General features: G+C 41.5%; 1 protein-coding gene across 1 annotated transcript; it reads left to right on the top strand.

Moving 5' to 3' along the window:
- The first annotated feature begins 6 nt into the window (after positions 1–6).
- Positions 7–8,140, top strand: SDHAF4 (succinate dehydrogenase complex assembly factor 4). Its single transcript, XM_064650208.1, has 3 exons — positions 7–141; positions 2,500–2,652; positions 7,865–8,140. The coding sequence occupies exons 1-3, from the start codon at positions 102–104 to the stop codon at positions 7,972–7,974; spliced, it is 303 nt and encodes a 100-aa protein (XP_064506278.1). The 5' UTR covers positions 7–101; the 3' UTR covers positions 7,975–8,140.
- Positions 8,141–18,610: the final 10,470 nt, after the last annotated feature.

Raw genomic sequence — 18,610 nt, 5'->3', positions numbered from 1 at the left:
CACTTCCCGCCTGGAGCCGCCGCCTTCGGCGCCTGCGCGGCCTCGCTGCCTGCCCGGCCCGCCCCGCTCCCGGCCCGGCCCGCCCCGCTCCCGGCCCGGCCATGGCTCTGCGGTTGCTGCGCGGAGCGCCCAGCGCAGCGAGTAAGAGGCGGGCGGAGGGCGGGAGGGGCCCGGCCGCGAAGGGGCTCCTCGGCTCCCTCAGCCCTTCCTCCCGCAGGGAGGAGCGGGTGAGGGGGAGAGGACGGGCACCGCCCGGAGCTGGGGGGGGCTGGAGGGCGCCCAAGATGGCGGCGGGGGGGGGAGCTGTGACACCCTCGCCTCGTCAGCCAGGGAGGTCTCAGAGGGTCTCTGTGAGGTCCCACAGCTTTCCCCGCACCCTCCATTTCCCCACAGCTCGTCTGCTGTCTTCCTACCCCACCCCCCGGATATTAATTAATTAATATTCTCCCCTGTATCGCAAGCCTGCTATCGGGTATATCTGTTATTACGCAGGTTTTCTTGCCCTGTCGTTGCTCCGAACTTTTTAACGGTAGTAAAATGTTAAATAGTGGGTTAATGTTTGTAGAATAGCTGGAGGGAACTTACTGTGGCCTTGGAAGTTACTGGTTCGTGCCCTTCACCTGAGGAGGTTCATGTGGTTTGTTTATAGAGAAATAAGGCAGCCTGGATAACAGAGCCTGTCCCACAGGCCTCAGCTTGGGCTGTTTGTGGAGCCGCTGGTCGAGCTGCTTCCCTCTAGCAAAAGCTGAGGTTCTGTGATGCTGTTGATACAATACTTAAGAAACAAATCAGTACACTATATGTTAATGGAAGAACTGGGAAAAAACGTCGTTAGGTATTTGTGCTCTGTTGGGTTCGTGGCAAGATTTGGCTGATGTTCTAATGTCCTGAGCATCCTGATGTGTGCCCAGCTTCCACTGCACGGATGGCTTTGTTGTGATAAATCATCGTCTGTAGACCACTTCAAAAGACAGGATGTTGCAGACGCTGGCAGTGCAGCAGCTTTAAAGACTTGGAATTTTCAAATTCAGCTATATCATTGTGTAACTCGTAGATATACTTAATAAATGGGAGGGCTTTGTGACAGCCTGTAAGGGATGAGGGAATCAAAGATCAAAGAATGTGGTATCAACTGATGATAGTTTATCCCATCTTTTTCAGAGGTATTTAATGTTGAACTTTTGTTGCTTCTCTGTCAAGAAGAGTGTATTTTGGTCAAGAATATCAAGTATTGCAAACAGGAAAATTGATTTTGCCTCTTCTCTGGTGATTGAGATAATTGATTTCATACCAGTATCTTAATCTGACTTTTGTTTGAATTTGGACTAGAATACCAGCTATAATTTAATTTTCTAGCAAGCTGCTTTTTCAGCTTGCTGAAGAATGACAGGAGTAGAAAGATCCAGTGTTTGCAACAGATTAGATACTTTACTGTTGATAGTTTGTTATGTCATTCTGAAACTAAAAAAAAAAAATACTCCTTTGGGGCATTGGCAGCAGTTGGTAGACATAATACAGCTTACGTGGCTCTAAGGTCTAAGTTAAAGCTGTGGTATTTTAAAATGAGTGAATGAATATGCTGATTCTGGGAATACAGGTGGGTTGTTGGTTGGTGTATATTTAGGTGAGTCAAATTCATGCTGCTTGAGAAGGTTTCCTGATTAAATCTCCTCAGCAAGATGGAATAATATTTATTTCAGGTACTTTGCACCCAGCTGGTACAGGGAGGATTTCTGTTTGAATGTTCCTTCTTAAGTCAGAGTTGTTTTAGGTACCTCTCCATAACCAAAATATTTTTAGAGGATAGTTTATGCTCACTGTGGACACTTGGCTTTTTAACCAAAATGTTAGTAGGACTTTAAGGAAAAAAGTTTATGCTTCTAATTAAAGCATTTGCATGCGGTTATATAATTGAACTTTAATGTGCTCAAAGTTTGTCCTGCTTTTGACTACCAGCTGAATTATTTTACCATCCTAAGGGAAGCCCAACTATCCTCTGCCGACATTCTGGAAAACCTGTTACTAAGGGAACAACGTTTATTTTACTTTCCTTTGAGAAAGCAGAAGCCTTTTCTGACTAAAAAGCTGCTGGAAATGAGCCAAGATGTGGAAATCAGCAGGTTTCTTGGGGGAGGTTAAGACTTTTCCCAGAAAGCAGAATGTACTGGTCTATGGTAGCATAATTACTATTTAGAGTCTAAAATACAAGAAGGTAACAGCGAAGGTAAGTTCAAGCAGTTTAAAATACACTGTTTATGTGAACTAAGTTATGCAACTAACACAGTTTTGCCTACATATGTTTCTAGAACCAAAAATAATTATCTGTGCTGATTTCTTAGGTCATCATGAGTTGAATGTTAAATAAATTTTAGGGTTTGTTTTCCTGTCCTCCACTCCCTAGTTTCTGAAGTAGGGTTTTTTCAGAGGTACTTTGAACATCATAGAGTTACTTGGTATTAAACTCTCACATTTTTGATACATGTTCCATTTGCTTGATAGAGCCATCACTTCTTTACAACTTGTGGAGCAGCTCCAGCTCTAAGCCAGAAGGAAGATCTGAACCTACTAAGCAGCCACTTAAGAAACCGAAGTTACCAGTAGGCCGATTTGATGAACCGGAAGAATCCAGTATAGAGAGGGAACCCCTGGAAAGTAAGTCATTGATATGGTTTGAAGCTGGCTCCCTGCCAAGTCTCTAAACCTCACCACAAAAACTCCCCCTGCCTCCCAAACCAAGGGAAAAGAAAAAAAAACCAAGAGAACTGAAATGAGAGAGAGACAGCTAAAGCAGTATGTATAAATATATTTACACTTATATTACGGTTATATAGAATTGAAATATATATATACAATTTCAGAAGGAAAAGGGAAGGGGGAGGGGGAAGGAAAAAAAGGAACAAAACCAAAATAAAATATACACGATCAATAGCCCAAGATCTAGCAACTAAAGAATTAGCAAAAGAATATCTCACTACTCTCCTTGGGACAACAGAAAGTCGTGCTGGAACGGCTGCCGGCAACCTCTGTCTCCCAAGGTCAGCAGGACCTTACCAGGCCTCTCTCCCCAACACAACAGACTCAACAGCAGGGAACCTGCACCTCTGAAGCCGCTGGAAGGAAAGAGGGGCGAAGGCCTCTCCTCCTTTCTTCTTATAGCCTGGCTTACGTAAGGAATCGTAAGGAATACCAGGTAAATCTGGGCACTTCCTTGAAAGCTGTTTTAAAGGCAAGACTGTGAGATGCTGTGCTGATGTCAGTTGAAGAAAATGACTGGAATTCAGCACTCCTCAGAAACACTTTCTAACCTTAAGGGTTCTGCAAAAAAACAGGACAATGGGAGAGAGTAATGAGTTGCAGGAAATGCAGTATGGGAGAAAAAGTCTTCAGAGCAAAGGTGGTCAAACATTGTAACAAGTCACCCAGGGAACCTGTGATTCCTCTCCTCTTGGAGATATTCAGATTTGCTTGGGTTCTTATGCAGGGTTGGGGCCAAGTGCCTGCAAAAGGTACCTTCCACCATAAACCATTGCATGATTCTGAGAAATGTAGTTGGTATTGGTCTGTAATAGTACAGCTGTAAATAGTGGCAGTAAACTCACGAGGGCACCAGCTACTTTTTATTATTCAAAAAGCCTATTCTATTTCTTAGTCCACAAAATATTTCTTATTCATGCTGCATTTCGTGGCCCGACTTTCTGTTAGTCTTGCAGACAGTGTTTTGAAAAGCAACAACAGATACTGAGTTTACTAAGCTGCTCATTGGGGTCTGGGAAGACCTAATAAAGTGCTATTTGTGTTGCATTCCAGTGACCTCAGTGGGACTGCATGTAGAGAACCTGACAAGACTGAGGCAGAGATGCATCACTGCTGAATTCACTAGGAGCATGCACTTTTTTGTCAGATGGAAGAACAACAGAATCTCTTTCTCCCTTCTTTTTAATTAGTCATCTTCCCTTAATCAAAAGCACTAGTCATGTTTTGTCTAATTCACTGTAGTGTGATGTTCTGCTACTCTTCAGCAGTAGTGATAACCCATGTTTATCTATTTCGAGGTCTCCAGAACAAGCTTTTTAATATATCAGTATCCAGATGACAAAATGACTAAAGAATCACAGAATGGTTTGGGTTGGAAGGGACCTTAAAGATCATCAAGTTCCAAGCCCTTGTCATGGGCAGGGACACCTTTCGCTAGACCAGATTGCTCAGAGCCCCAGTCAGCTTGGCCTTTAACGCTTCCAGAGATGGAGCATCCCCAGCCTCTCTGCACAACCTGTTCCAGTGCCTCACCAGCCTCACAGTAAAAAAATTCTACATAATATCTAAACCCGCCCTCTCTCAGTTTAAAGCCATTCCCCCCTGTCCTTGTAAAAAGTCACTCTCCAGCTGTTTTTTATAGGTCCTCTATAGGTACTGAAAGGCTGCAATAAGGTCTCCCCAAAGCTGCCTCTTCCCCAGGCTGAACAACTCCAGCTCTCTCAGCCTGTCTGCACAGGAGAGGTGTTCCAGCCCTCTGAACATCTTGGTGGCCTTTTCTGGACTGGTTCCAACAGGTCCACATCTTCCTTGTGTTGGAGGCCCCAGAGCTGGACACAGTGCTCTGTGTGGGGTTTGTTTTTCACTATTTTTATTTTTTTAAAAAAACAAATATTTCTTATGCAAGAACTTAAAAAGATACAATGCAAAGAATAACTTGCAACTATTTGCAACAAATTAAACACAAGTTTCTTCTGCCCAACATAAATCTTCTTGAATTAGACATTAACAGGTTGATGAAATATCTTCTCATTCTTCTATATTCACAGCATATTGTGCCTTTCTATGTAAACAGAAAGCCAGATCTGAAAGCACTGACATCCTGGGGAAAAGAAATACAGACTGATTCATAATCTCCAAAAGGAAGGCAGCAGAGTGCCTGTTGGAAGCAGAATTTCCTTCTGCTGTAGACATTCCTTTGGTAAATACTTCAAACGCATTAAAGGGCACTTCTGTACAGAGCTGGTAATTGCTTCAGTTCTTGGGATGTAGTCTGCTTGGATAAATAACATCATTTTCCAGAACTGAATGTGACACTGTTTCACGAGCACATTGCCACACGCTTCCAGAAAATTAAAAAGCAGTGTAGCTGTCACGTCTGTCTGGGACTCCATATTCAATATCTGAGTGAGCCAGTGCCATCCACAGTTCAGTCCCTGAGGATGTGCCCCTTTTTTGTTTCCATAAGGCCAGCAGAGTTGAACGATAGCAGCATAAAGATGAATCATTCCTGACATTCGTTTAAGAAACTGTTCTTATTTTTCCACCTTCAAATCTTTAATTTCATATCCAAAATCCTCAGATACTCTTCCACAGAATTACCCTTTCTCCATGCAGGGTAAAATGGCACAGAATAGGGGCAGTTTTCATGCAGATGTACTAAAAAGAGATCTCCGATTCGAGGGTGTATTTCCCAGATTCCTGAGGCCTCCACAGCACTTGGGGAAGCTGCATCATGGTGAAAAGCTACTTGTGCTTCTTGTTTCATAAATTTCTCTGCAAGTTTGCAGTTATATTATTGTATTATAGTATCATCATTATTGTATTATGGAATCATCTCCAAAAGGGTTGCACTCAGTTTCAGATTGTGACTCACTTGAGAATTGACTCAGAGGTGGAGTTACTATGTAAGCAGCTATTTAATTCTTGTCTTTTTTTCCCAAGAAAATAAATGCCATCACTGCTTCATTTAAAACAAATGCATAATCAATATCTTTTGCTTTTTGCTTAGGTGTTCTAGGTTTAGAGCAAGACTCAAGGTCTCTTTTGCCTTTAAATTGAGTTGTACCTGTGTATTTTTTACATATAACACTGGCAATAGTTTGCAAATTGCCTATTGTGTTATTAGGAAAAAACTAAGAGTTTAAGCTGCCTGTTGGAATTCCTACTGCTGTGTAGCTCTCATGGAGAAATCTTTTGAGCATCTGTATCCACTGTCAGCACATCAGTAGTACTTGGGTATTGGGATGATGACATCTACAAAATAAATTTACATGCATTTGTGCTCCTTGTACTGCTAGAGGTGCTCCAATACTGACATTTCCTATCCTGATGTGCATCAGTTTTTAAACAGGCGTCCCAGTATGTCATCCTGTATAGCCTCTAGCTCCATGAGTCTCCCTCCATCACTGTTCTTTTTCTCTGCTCTTCGGGATTTCTGTTGTCTTTTCTGATTTTCCACCCTGCTTCTCATTAGTTGTGTTGTCCACGGGGGCTGAGTTAGGGGTATGACTGAGGGAGTCCCAAGCTGCACTTATATGTGGGAGGCTCTGGAAAATCAGCATGGCAAGGGACATGTGGGGTACAGTGAGCTTCATGGAGCCCTGCAATCTAGTGCAGGATGAGAAAACACTCAGCCTGGGATGGTGCTGTGCCAACAAGTACTTCATGGATTGGTGGCCTGAGTTAACTATTTTTAAGAGACAGCCCTGAGTAAGGGAGCACTGAGTCGTGTAAGCACATTGACCAATGTCCAGAAAGCTCTGTGGTGTTTGAGAAAGTGAAAGTGGTGTAAGCTAGCAGAGTACTTTTCTTTTGTAGCAGGATAGGGGGTTCTGATGGATGAAAAGCTGGAATGGGCAGCCCATATCCTGGGCTGCATCAGAAACAGCGTGGCCAGCAGGTCGAAGGAGGTGGTTCTCCCCCTCTACTTTGCCCTTGTGAGACCCCACCTGGAGTGCTGCCTACAGCTCTGAGGTCCTCAGCATAAGAAAGACATGGACCTGATTGTGTGGGTTCAGAGGAGGGACACAAAGATGATCGGAGGGCTGGAGCACTTCTTTTATGAAGACAGGCTGAGAGAGTTGGGGTTGTGCAGCATGGAGAAGAGAAGGCTTTTCGGGAGACCTCATTGTGGCCTTCCAGTACCTGAAGGGGGCTTATAACACAGAGGGAGAGGAACTCTTCATACAAGCAGATAGTGACAGGATAAAGGATTCTAAACTGAAAGAGGGCCAGTTTAGATTACATGTTAGGAAGAAGTTCTTTACTCAGAGAGTGGTGAAGCACAGCAGGTTGCCCAGAGAAGTTGTGCATGAGCTATACTTGGAAGTGTTCAAGTCCAGGCTGGATAGGGCCCTGAGCAACATGACCTAGTGGGTGGCATCTCTGTCCATGGCAGGGGAGTTGGAACTAGGTGATCTTAAATGAACCTTTCCAACCCATTCTATGAAGGAGCACTGGTCATGTGTAAACTTAGCATGTCGCTTACCAGAGAGAGATGAAAGTCCCTTTGTACCCCACTGAAAAAGAGTCTCCCTCTCCTGAGAGGACATCACAGTGACTTAGTGAGCTTAAGTTAAGTTTTAGAAGGTAAAAAAGGTCCAGTTTCTAGCCTGATGTTGATGAATATCAAAACGCCATTTCTTGAAAAACATACCAGCATCCAGGAAAGACAGGTTTAAATACAAGAATAATAGAATCTTGACTAAAATTCAAGTGAAATTTAAAACAAATGCTTAAAATTAGAGACCTAAACAAACAGAAAGTGACCTGAGGTTTTAGATGTAGTGAACTTCTGTACAGTATTCCTGAATGATACAAGTTCTGATCATGAATTCATGAGAAATTGTGTTGCTTTAATGCCTCTGGACATTGAGTTGCTTTTTATTTCCATAACTGAATATGATCATACATATTGCTGACTGTAGTCAAAAAAAATGAAATTACTTTTGTAGTACTGGGAAATGCTTAACTCAAGGTTGCCTTTAAAAATGAAAGAGAATTGATTTTGTATTTGAAAATGAAACTAAGAGGCAGACGTCATAAATGGTGACATCTTTATGTTTGTCAACATTATAGGAATTTTAATGAACTTTCCTTGTTATTTTAGAATTCCCTGATGGAATCAATCCTACTACAAAAGAGAGGGGTGGACCTAGAGGCCCTGAACCTACACGTTTCGGAGACTGGGAGAGAAAAGGACGTTGTATAGATTTTTAATATTTAAATGTGTCCATATTGCTAATAAAATATTTCTCGTTGTTGAAAAATATAATGTACAGAAAAAAATCTCAGCTGGATTTGTTGTGAAGCTTCTTGATTCTGTCATGCTTGTGGTGCAATTTTCTGTGTGATATAATGTAAATAAACACTATGCTGCAACTCATATTATGGAGCTGTTACTTCTCAATGTCTGTGTGATTTTTAATGATATTTACACTGTGCAAGTATAAATGCAGGTATAGTGATGTGAAATTGGTATTCAGGATCTTACTGGGGTTTAGAAGGGCTTGGACTTCTGTATAAATGTAAACATTTATGTAGTGTTGTAAAAGTGTTGAAAGAGCTTTGCAGCTCATGAACCTGGACACCATTCACCAAAAGAGAACCATCTCTGAGGAGATCAGTAGGTCATTGGTTGCACACAGTGGTTCACTGGTAATAGCCCCTTTACTCAAGAACCATCCCCTCTGTCCCTGTTACAGTGCATTGGGCGTTTTTTCCTCTGTGTTGAGACGGGATGGTCTTGTCTCAGACTGAGGACTGTAACCAGCACAGTGGAAATGGAAGCTTAATTCCCAGAGGTCAGCTCGTGATGGCAAGTAGTACAGGGGTGATCTATATGCAGTTGTAGAACACTGTTCTTTATAACCTGGCTACTTTCCATGCTATTTGCATTATCTTTTCCTTTGTAAGTGGAGATGCCCATTTGCAAACAGGCTGCTTGGGGAAAATACAAGATGACTTTCTGACACCTTGTGGTCAAAGGGGACTAATTCCATTAGATGATCTAATATTGCAGGTCTTAAAACTAAGTTATCTAGCATCACACTAAATATCTTTCAGTCAGCCTGAGCTCAGTTCTTCGTTCAAGAATTTGCCTAGTTGTAAACGTTGTAGTAGAGTGCAAATCTACCGCTTGTATGGGTACTTATTAATCATAATAAGCTGTCATTATTGAAATGTGTGAACATGTGCTCTATTTCTGTGCAAGTACTTTTTGATAGCCTAAACAAATGGATCTTCTCTAGTCACAGATGCAGAGAATGGTTTGGGTTTTGCATTACTCTGGCTCTGTGTGGGCTTTGCCCAGCTTCGTGTTTGCATGGTTTTATTAGAGCATCAAAGCATGTTGGTCCTATCGCAAATCTCTGCAGCCTCCCTAAAACTCACTTGACTGGCAGCCAGTGGGGGAGCTTCTTGTTGAACTTTGCCAGTTTGTGTGCCTGGTGTGTACGTTATGGACATAGGATCACGCTAAGTATGAGTTTGGATGTTTGTCTCACTGGGATGACGTCCTACAAAAGTACTAAAGCTGTTTCTCATTAAGTATGTTGATTGGTGGTAATTACATTTTGAACCTTTAAATTCTGCAGCATAGTTTGGATACTGGAAAATTGGTCTGTATTTATATCTAATTCATTCTAGTTTCCCTTCTGTAGTGTGAGAGTTAGATCTTCCCAAAATCTGTTGGCATTTCCAGTTACGTAAAGATATCCTGGGTCAGCAATCTTTAAACTAAATATATGCTGTTTATTAACAGTTATTTCTAGTAATGCTTTGCCTTTTCAGTTGCTCTTGGGTTGGAAAAGACTTCCTCACACAATACACCTTTTCAGCTGGGAAGTAGAAATTTTAGTTGGAAGCTTCTGCCTTTTCTGCATCATTATTAAGAGGCTTAACATCTTAATTTGCAAATAGGCAGTAACACTACTGCAGTTATTTTATTTTTGAATTCTAAATCTTCTTCTCCATGGATTGTTGCATTACTTCATTATCTTCTCATACCAGGTTTTACCCTTTCCAGCACACATTCCATGAATGTTTACGTACTTCTTGGCATTCCTAATTTTCAAATCAGTTGCTTCCTTCAGCAGAGACCAGCATCACTCCTCCCTGGATGTAGAATTACATCTTTTTGATTGAGCATACAAGGAACTGGTCTCACTTTTCTGTCCTTTTCTTTATGTTTCAGTTGGTTATCTTCAGTCTCTCTCAGCTTTATGAGTAAGGGCTGACCTGAGTGCTGTCCAGGCCCCTGCTTGTCTTCCTTAATGCAAGTAAAGGTACTGGGTACTCACTGCCAGCATCCATGGAATACCTGGATTTGGAAGATAATTCTGAGAGCAGTGTCTGTACCAACAAGATAGAGTGCCTCATAAAGGCAGCTATTTTGCTTTCTTTCATAGACTCAGAGAATCATTTATGTTGGAAAAAAAACAAACACTAAACCGTGTTCCTGAGTGCCCCATCTACACATCTTTGAAATACCTCCAGGGATGGTGACTTGAGCACTCCCTGGGCAGCCTGTTCCAGTGCTTGATAGCACTTTCGTTGAACTAATTTCTCCTAAAGTAAAAAGGCTCTTGTTAACCCATATTGTAAATAGCTGTCAAGGAATTGGAGCTGGGGAAATAGAGGGTATCACTTCAGTCTTTGCTTGCAGACTATGTCAATAAGAGATAAGAAACTGAACATTTGGGCAAAATAACATGTAAGAGCCAAAGAGTGAATGCTAAGGGCCCTTTTGTGTGATCTGGCAACCAGACCACAAAAAGAGGAGCCCTGGGCTCCAGTAATAATTAAACTCAAAATTTTGTGGTGCTGCAAAACCAGTCATGGTTTGAATGTAACAACTGATACAATGTTATCATAGGGCGTAAGTTATCATTTCTGTTTTGTTTTCTTGCAATGCCTGCAGTTAGGAAAGCAGCGCTTCAGCACTTTTTCAGTGCTCTTCCCAGATGATTACTATTAGAAATTCACTGAGATACAGCATTAGGGTGAGGCAATGGCTTGTGGCATTAGCTGTTAGATTAGCCACAGCTATGTTTTTATCATAAATACAGATTGAATCTATTTTTATAGTTCTTTTTGTTAGTATAAACAGTGAAAAGCAGCAAGAGTTGTATCCATTTTCTGTTAACTTTCTCGGAGACAAAGGAAAATTGTTCTGCCTATGTAAGCAAATTCTTGCAGTACCGGAGGATGCTTGCTGTTCCATTTGGTTTTCTTTACTTAAAACCTGTATGTTGTGTTTCTGCAGTGGATTTTCTTTTAAACTTGCTGCTGCTACTTTGCATAGATACATTTTGTACATTATTAAAATTATGAAGCCTTTATTGTTTGAAGAAATTGCTCTGTAATTACTTTATTACAAAATACATGAAGTTGCACCAAACAGTTAAAGAAAATACTTGCTATATATTGCCTTGTTTGTTAAGTTTATATTTCAGTGCTGATTTTACTAAGTTAAAATGCAAGATCTGTTTACCCTCGATGGTAGCAGATGTCTATAAGGGACTGTAGAATGCTATTATAAAACTTTACTACTTTTCCAGTTGACTGCAATAAATGATCACAAATTCCAGCGACCTGTAGTGACAGTTATGTTACTTGCCTTTTTATGGCCCTTACTTTGGTATTGTTACTGAAAAAGCAGCACACCATGTTGTTCTGATATGTCAGGAAAAGAACAAATTCATTTATAAGAGCAGTTCATTTTGATGATGATGATGATCATTTTGTAAGAGAATAAGATTTGGGCGTTCCATGGTTTTGTAATTGTTCATCACTCAGTAACATGGCATCAAGCATATCAAAGCATAAGGAAATTATCTGTGTTTCTATGTGCCGATGGTCATTAAAACCATACACATTTGTGGTTGCTTTCATGCTTTTGTAACATGCAGTATAAAATACCTTCTCTTAGCTGGTGTTTTGTGTTGGCTACGTTTCAATGTGGGTATGGCTGTGCTCACTCTTAATCTCAGTAACTGGTGGTCGGGGAGGTAGTCACGTTGAATCTTCCCGAGCACTTTTGTTGCAGAAAGGGTGGCACAGTGGAAATTGAATCATAGTTACAAAATGGCAGATCCTGAGAAAAGAGCTCTATTTAAAATGAATGCTGTAAGGAGTGGAACTAACGAAGTCCTCTTCCCTCTCAATGTCTTACACCTCCTGCAGATCAAACATCTTTCTCCATATTCCACTGCTGATTGACATTATCTCTGCCGGGCAAGAGAAGGGCATCTTTCTGCCCATCTTTTTTCTCTGAGAGGAATTATTTGGACCTCTTTCCCAACCACTGATTTCCACAGAGCTTGCAAGAACTTAATTACCTTGAGAACTCTACTCTCCTTGACACCTTTTCAGAACAGGTTGGAGTTACTGTCTTCTAAAGTGCTGAGGCAGTGCAGAAATTGCCCTCCCACCCTTTGGAAACCAAGCTGATGAGTTACTTAGAACATATGTATTTTCTTCAGAAATATTTAGTATCACTCTGCTTTTTTTTTTTCTGTGAGAATGGATTTTTTTTCCCCCTCAACATCAGAAGTGCCACCTAAAGCTTACAGCAGCAAGCTCTTTGACATGCATTTTCCCAGCATTAAGTCTCTCAGTCAGCTATAGTCTTGTGCCTGTAAAAAAATAACATATTTTAATGTTGCCATTTTTAGGATGAATGTATTTAAAGAAGCTCTTTAAGGTTCTTACTCAACATATTAATTTATATTAAAGTTGATATACCTGCCAATCAAAACACAGTTCTAATTCTCAAATGTTAGACTGACAAAATCAGGTGAGCTATGATGTGAAGCAGTGGTCAGGTTAGTTCTAGAAGCCAGATATTGAACTATTGCTTAGGACTGGAACTCTGTTGTAATCAACTGTTTCAAACTTAAGTGACTTATGTAACCATCTGTGTTTTCTTCGTAATTGGTTGCAGTGGAGTGAGATGCTTCTAAAAAGTAGTTTGTCTTAGTAGGGGAGATGAATTTGTCCTTACAGATGGTGAATGGAGGGGGTTAAGTGCATCCTCTCCATTGGCTTTAAAGGCTGCCTGAATAGCTGTCCTAGGCGAGGTGTGAATTACTGTCTTCCTTCTCAGAGGGAGGAGGGTTGCAGTGAGGCAACAGGACCTCCAGTGCTTTTGCTGCCTGTGCCCATCCCAAGCACTGCTTGCAGAGAAGGGAGTGTCCAGGGCCAGCTCTTCGACACCTTGTAGAAGGGAGTTTGCTTGCCTTAAAATGAGAGGAAAAAGGCTGAAGCTAAGACTTTAAATTCCTTCTGCCTATCCTCCTCCCAAACAAATGCCTAAAGCATGGTATAGCCAGGAGGGTAACACTGAATGTATTTACATCTGGGTGACAGGAAGTATCTCAAACCTACAAATTTTGGGGGTTTTTTTCCCTAATAAGGAAAGGATGAAGTGCATCAACGTAACAACTAAGCAGTCTTGTTCTGATGTGCTGCTGGGAGGGAGCCAATATCAAAATAAAACTGGCAGACTAGGAAAAAGGATCATATGTTTGCTCAGCAAACCTTTAGTGTGTGTGACTTCCTCGTGAGAGGTTAAAGAACAAAGGATGGTGTGTTTCGAGTTGCCATATGAAAGCTGGGGAAAATTTCATCATCTCTTAGAAGAGAGATAAGCAAATATTGCTTAGCTTAGGGAATATCCTGCTTTTAGCCCATTTTTTTTTACCCCAGGGCTTTCACTTGCAAGTATGTACGATCTTCAGACATATTTTTTTCCAGATGATTTTCTTGAGACAGGACTGCAGTATAATGACATACAGGTCTTTGGTCTGGCGGGCATATTGCTTCATTCTCCCTGCTTTTGGTGATGTCATTTTTTTGGCCTGATAAGGACAGCTACAGCTCTTTTATTATTAAGTAGCATATTATTTAATTCTACTTTTAATTTTTGCCATCCTTAAAGCCATTTTTTGATACATACCCTTAGTTCCACTGGAGTAGTAATTAACAGGATAGTTCACAAAATTAATCAAAAATTGCAGGTGTTTATGCCTCTCCTTTCTTTCTCTGAAGGTAATCTTCTGATAAGCTGAGGGTTTTGTATGTGAAGATCTTAATAACAGTCAAGTTCCATGAACTATAACTTCTCCAGTTGCATTTGATTCTCAAATTCAAGTTTATTATTCTATTAAAATGTAGCTCTTTTGGGAAGTCAACAATGTAGAGGGAGTAAGAGATGACTCTAAGAAGTAGCACCAGTCTCCCTGAAAGTTTTACATATAAACCCAAACTCATTTCAGGGTCTCCTTGGTAAAGGTTACTTTACTTTCAGAGCACGTGGCTGTGGTCCAGTCTGTCCAGTCAGGACATTCCAGTCTGTCAGGGCAGTCCCAAACTAAGTTTTTAATGCAAGTGGATGGCTTAGTTTGCACAGAGAAATCGCATCCTAAAGTAGTACAGGTCTGACTGGCAGGTACATTGCAGGGTCACCTGAGTACTGATGCAGTTGCTTGTAATACTGTGAGTTTGATCTCTGAGTTAGGTATTATCCTTCTGGTCCTTTGCATCATTTCAGTTTTGAAGATAAGCTGGGATTTATTCCTCCTTAAGAACAGAAATCTCAAAGAGCTGTTTGTACCTGCTGCTGTTATGGGAGATGTGCTGCGTCCTCTCGTCCCCTTGCTCAGGAAGAACTCTGATGGGAGAGCACCTGTCAGGGAGAGGCTGAACAACACACTGAACAGGTGCAGGAGGCAACAAATACACATTTGGGCAGCTGACCACCAGATGGTCCTTCCTGTAAAACCATTTGTAGTGAAGTGTGGCTAATACTGGCTGTAGCACAGAGGCCTGCTGGGTTCCACAAACCCTTTGCGAGGAGAAAAAATGGAATACTTAGTGCAGGATTCATGCAGCTATTCTGGTCCTTTGCAGGAAGGCAGAAAGCAGAACAGCACAAGAATTCAAGAAAAGAATAAGTATTTGCATTTCACCATATTATTGAAATGAGGGTGGAGAATGAGATGACTGGTGGTGTACTGTGTTACAGAGGGGAGGGGAGGCAGGACTAGGCTTCCCCACCTGAACTGCACCAAGCCTGGGTGTATCCATGCTTAATTAGGTGCTGATACTTTGATCTGTGTTTGGCCCAGCCACTTGTGAGAGTCTGTTCTTTTCCTGCCAAGTAAAGTGTTTTCTTGTATAAGAAAACAAGCACTGATAAACGAGAACTTCATCCTTGAAGCAAGCATCTTGTATTAGCTGAAATTAATTGGTACCTCACTATTGGTTGACGGCCCTCCAAGGGCATTTGAAGGCGAAAGTGAAGAGGAGGAGGATGAAGTAAGCCCCCAGACTCATTGAGGAAAGACCCCCGAGGTGTAGAACGCAGGCACGGGGAAATTCCAGAGTACTCACGCGTGCGCAGAAGAGATGCCGCTTGCATAACGGAGGGAGGGACTGAAGGCCTCTAACTGGGAGGTGCTGGCCACACCTGTCCAGGTAGACATCATCAGTTAATTGAATAAAAAGCAGAGAGCTCGTGCTGGGAGTGGAACTCAAGCTTCACATTGAAGGACAACGTTGCCTTTTGTGGGGACACCTGCCATCTTGGGAGCCTGCTGACATTCCGAGGATGCAGCTTCTGCTGTGGGTAATTCTAGGCATTCTGGGGTCAGTAAGATAACTTTGTAAGCAACACCTGAGTGGGGGAGTCGTACTGAGGGCTTATTTTCCTCCTCCTTCTTCTCTCTTGGGTTTTCATTTTGTTGGCTACTTTTTTGTAATAAATATTGTTCTTGTTGAGCTTTCAATGGTGTACTGGTTTCAGTTTCAGCATCCTCCCTGCTACACTGGGCTAAACTGCTGCACATGCTGGACAAGTCTCTGTTTCTGGAGTCTTTCCTTCCATTTATGAATGGCAAGGTCACTGTAACATGTAACTGACCTTTTATTCTAGATTTTTCCCTATTGCAGCAAGTTCTGGAGTGCTGATCTGGCAGGGATTCCTGCAGTTTAGAAAACCCCAGCTGACCAAGGAAGCCCCTCAGAATGTCCATCAGCAGCACCTCATGCACCTCCTTCAGCCTGAAATGTTCTGAACCTGTGAACTGGCAGCATGTGGAGGTGAGCGCTTATCCCTCACTAAGAGAATGGCCCTGACCTACAGGGCTGTATCCCTTTCATGTCTGGTCATCGGAAGAAAATTGAAAACTTATTTATTTTATACCATAATAGAAGTTTCAATTCTTAGTTCCTTTTTTGCTCTTCCATCTCTGCTTTGACATGATCCCAGGATTTCCCCCATCACACCAGTGCATTTATTTTCTCTTTCAGTTTATGGTAACAAAAAATGGTTGTATCCTTTCAGATTATGTTGAAACAGGGGACTGTAGGCAAAGCATCATCAATCGTGATGCTGGCATTATTTTAGTCCACAGTGGAACTGGAAAACACAGTGTTGGTTTGTTAACCCTGAACAGAGGAAAGAATGATTTCTCCAGGCCTTTGAGAGAAAATAATACATCACGGATCTTGCTTCCTCATCTGCTGATTGCTGGGAGAGAAATGGTAAGGTATGGAATGAGTGGGAAGAGGGAAATTTGGCAAGAAATCCCTCTAACATTTTGGGCTGCCTGATCTGTAGGAAATTCTCCTTCAACCTAATTTGGGAATAGCAGCCCAAATTTCACTTTGTAGTCCACAGAACCCTTTCCATCTGCTGTACTTCAACAGCCAGACACATATTATAAAACTTAAGAAGTGCCCTGGATGTCATACTGTTCCTGGACACACAACGAACTTTTCCCTAAGCCTGTTTTCTTGCCCATTTTTTGTTTTGTTTGTTTTCCTTTTTTTTTAGATTAGGTTGTCTCCAAGGTCATTGCCTTATCAGAAGCAATTTTAGCTTGAATATGCTGCTTTTCGAGACTCAAGCACAAGAGGTCTGGATTTACCATGGATTCTGGGGAGGGTTTGGTGTGCTGGAGCATGACTACTGATGCCTTGGTGATTTGTTGACATGGATTGACATGCAGGGGTGAGTTCTTAGTACATGAGTGGTAGAACACACTGCAGTGCATCAATAGTGGCACACATGAAAAGCAAGTTCTGTGGGAAGCCAGTCAGTGGAGCTTTCTGCGAACAGTAGGAAATGTACAGTGCGGCCCAGTGTGTGACTTCACAGCCCCCTCTCACACATCCTCTGTGCTGCATCCAATCCCAAATTCATCATCCTTTCCTATCACCTCACTCCCAGTACTCTCAGCTCTCTTTCCCCATTCCTTGGCTACAGACTGGGCAAACCCAAGCAGCTGCAGAGTGTATGAGTCACTGTGCTTTCCTGCTGTCCTGTGCAGGATAACCTACAGACTTCCTTAGCAGCATCCCAACTTTGTCCTCTCCGGGCAGATGGGCTTTGCAGGCTGCTAAGCCCACATTGTCCTCTGAAGCACCCAAGTGCTTCCAGGCACTGAGCAGGTAGCAGTGTGGACTCCTGGCATTTCCTGCCAAGTACTAGTCATATAGTTCTCCTCTCTGGTCAAGATGTGAATCTGCTCCTCTCCATGGAAGGAAACTGCTTCCCACGCAGAGCTGAAACTGAAAATTGTAACTGCTTTTAACACATGAATATCTACATATATTTGCATATCCTTATTCACACACACACATATATATATATATACATACATATATATATATGTATATATATAAACACCTAATACAGAATCATTCACAGATTTTGTCCCTGTGTGGGAGGTTGGTACTTCATGAAATCATTTCACAATGCATCAAAACTTCATAGATAACAATTATAATAAAATATTGTATGTAGTAAAACTACAGCTAATAGTGTTTCTTCTGGAGTTTGCTTAGTTTTTATATCATTTTGAAAACTGAAAAAGTTACAGGCAGATCAAGACTGATGTAAAAAGCAAATACTAATGTCTCTTCTCCACTACTGAGAAGTTGTTTAGCAAATGCCTATTTTGTAGCCACGAAAGGAATCCTGGTGGGACACACCAGGCTGATACTGTCTGCTAGAACTGTGCCCAAAATCCAGCTAGGCCAGCATCCTTCATCTAGCAGAGATATCACCCAGTGCTTTAGTGGAAGTCCCCTTGTAGTAGACATTGTTGAACATCAGTGGGACAATTTTCTGTTTCAGTCTTCCGTTATCTCTTACCATGATCTTATAGGTTAGGTTTTAAGCCTTTGTAGCTTTTCAGTACAATTGTCTTTCAGACCCTGTCTTCCTCAAGCAGTCCTACATCTCGTACACAAATTGTCTAGAGACAGGACTAGATAAAAGGTATAAATTAACTTTGGAAATCGTTTAAAGAGCACTTGATCAGCTGCTCCTTTGAAACTGTTTCTTACAGTTGATTTTTTTAATGCTGTGATTAGTCAAGAGGACTTGTAGTGTTTCCTGAGTGGAAAAAGATAGTCAACAAAAAGATAAACATCATTAAAGAAAATAATATAGAGAATAAATTTAAGATACTAGATACCTGAACAACTGTACATTTCTACTGACTTCGATGTATGTGAGACGGAATCCAATGTGAATAAAGGTATGTTTTTTCCTCATTGCAAATATTCAACTGAAGCCACAAGAAGGCATGTTGAGCACTTCTCTTTTGTAATAACAACATCATTATACTTTTAGAGTGATGGGAGAAGAAAATCTGAAGTGCTGGCAGATGCAGTTATATTTCTCAGTAGAGAAATCTCTCTGAGTATATCAGTCTTTTGCTTAGTTTTGTTTTCAATATTTACACTCATGAGTGAGTCCTTGATTTTACCTATTCATATGGTGTTCAATCCTATTTATATATGTTATTTTTATGACTTTTATTTCCACCTGAAATTCTAATAT

The sequence above is a fragment of the Pseudopipra pipra genome, chromosome 3 (assembly GCF_036250125.1).
Source record: "Pseudopipra pipra isolate bDixPip1 chromosome 3, bDixPip1.hap1, whole genome shotgun sequence".
NCBI lineage: Eukaryota > Metazoa > Chordata > Aves > Passeriformes > Pipridae > Pseudopipra > Pseudopipra pipra.
Note: the sequence above shows the minus strand (reverse complement) of the source record. Positions and strands in the feature narration are given on the sequence as shown.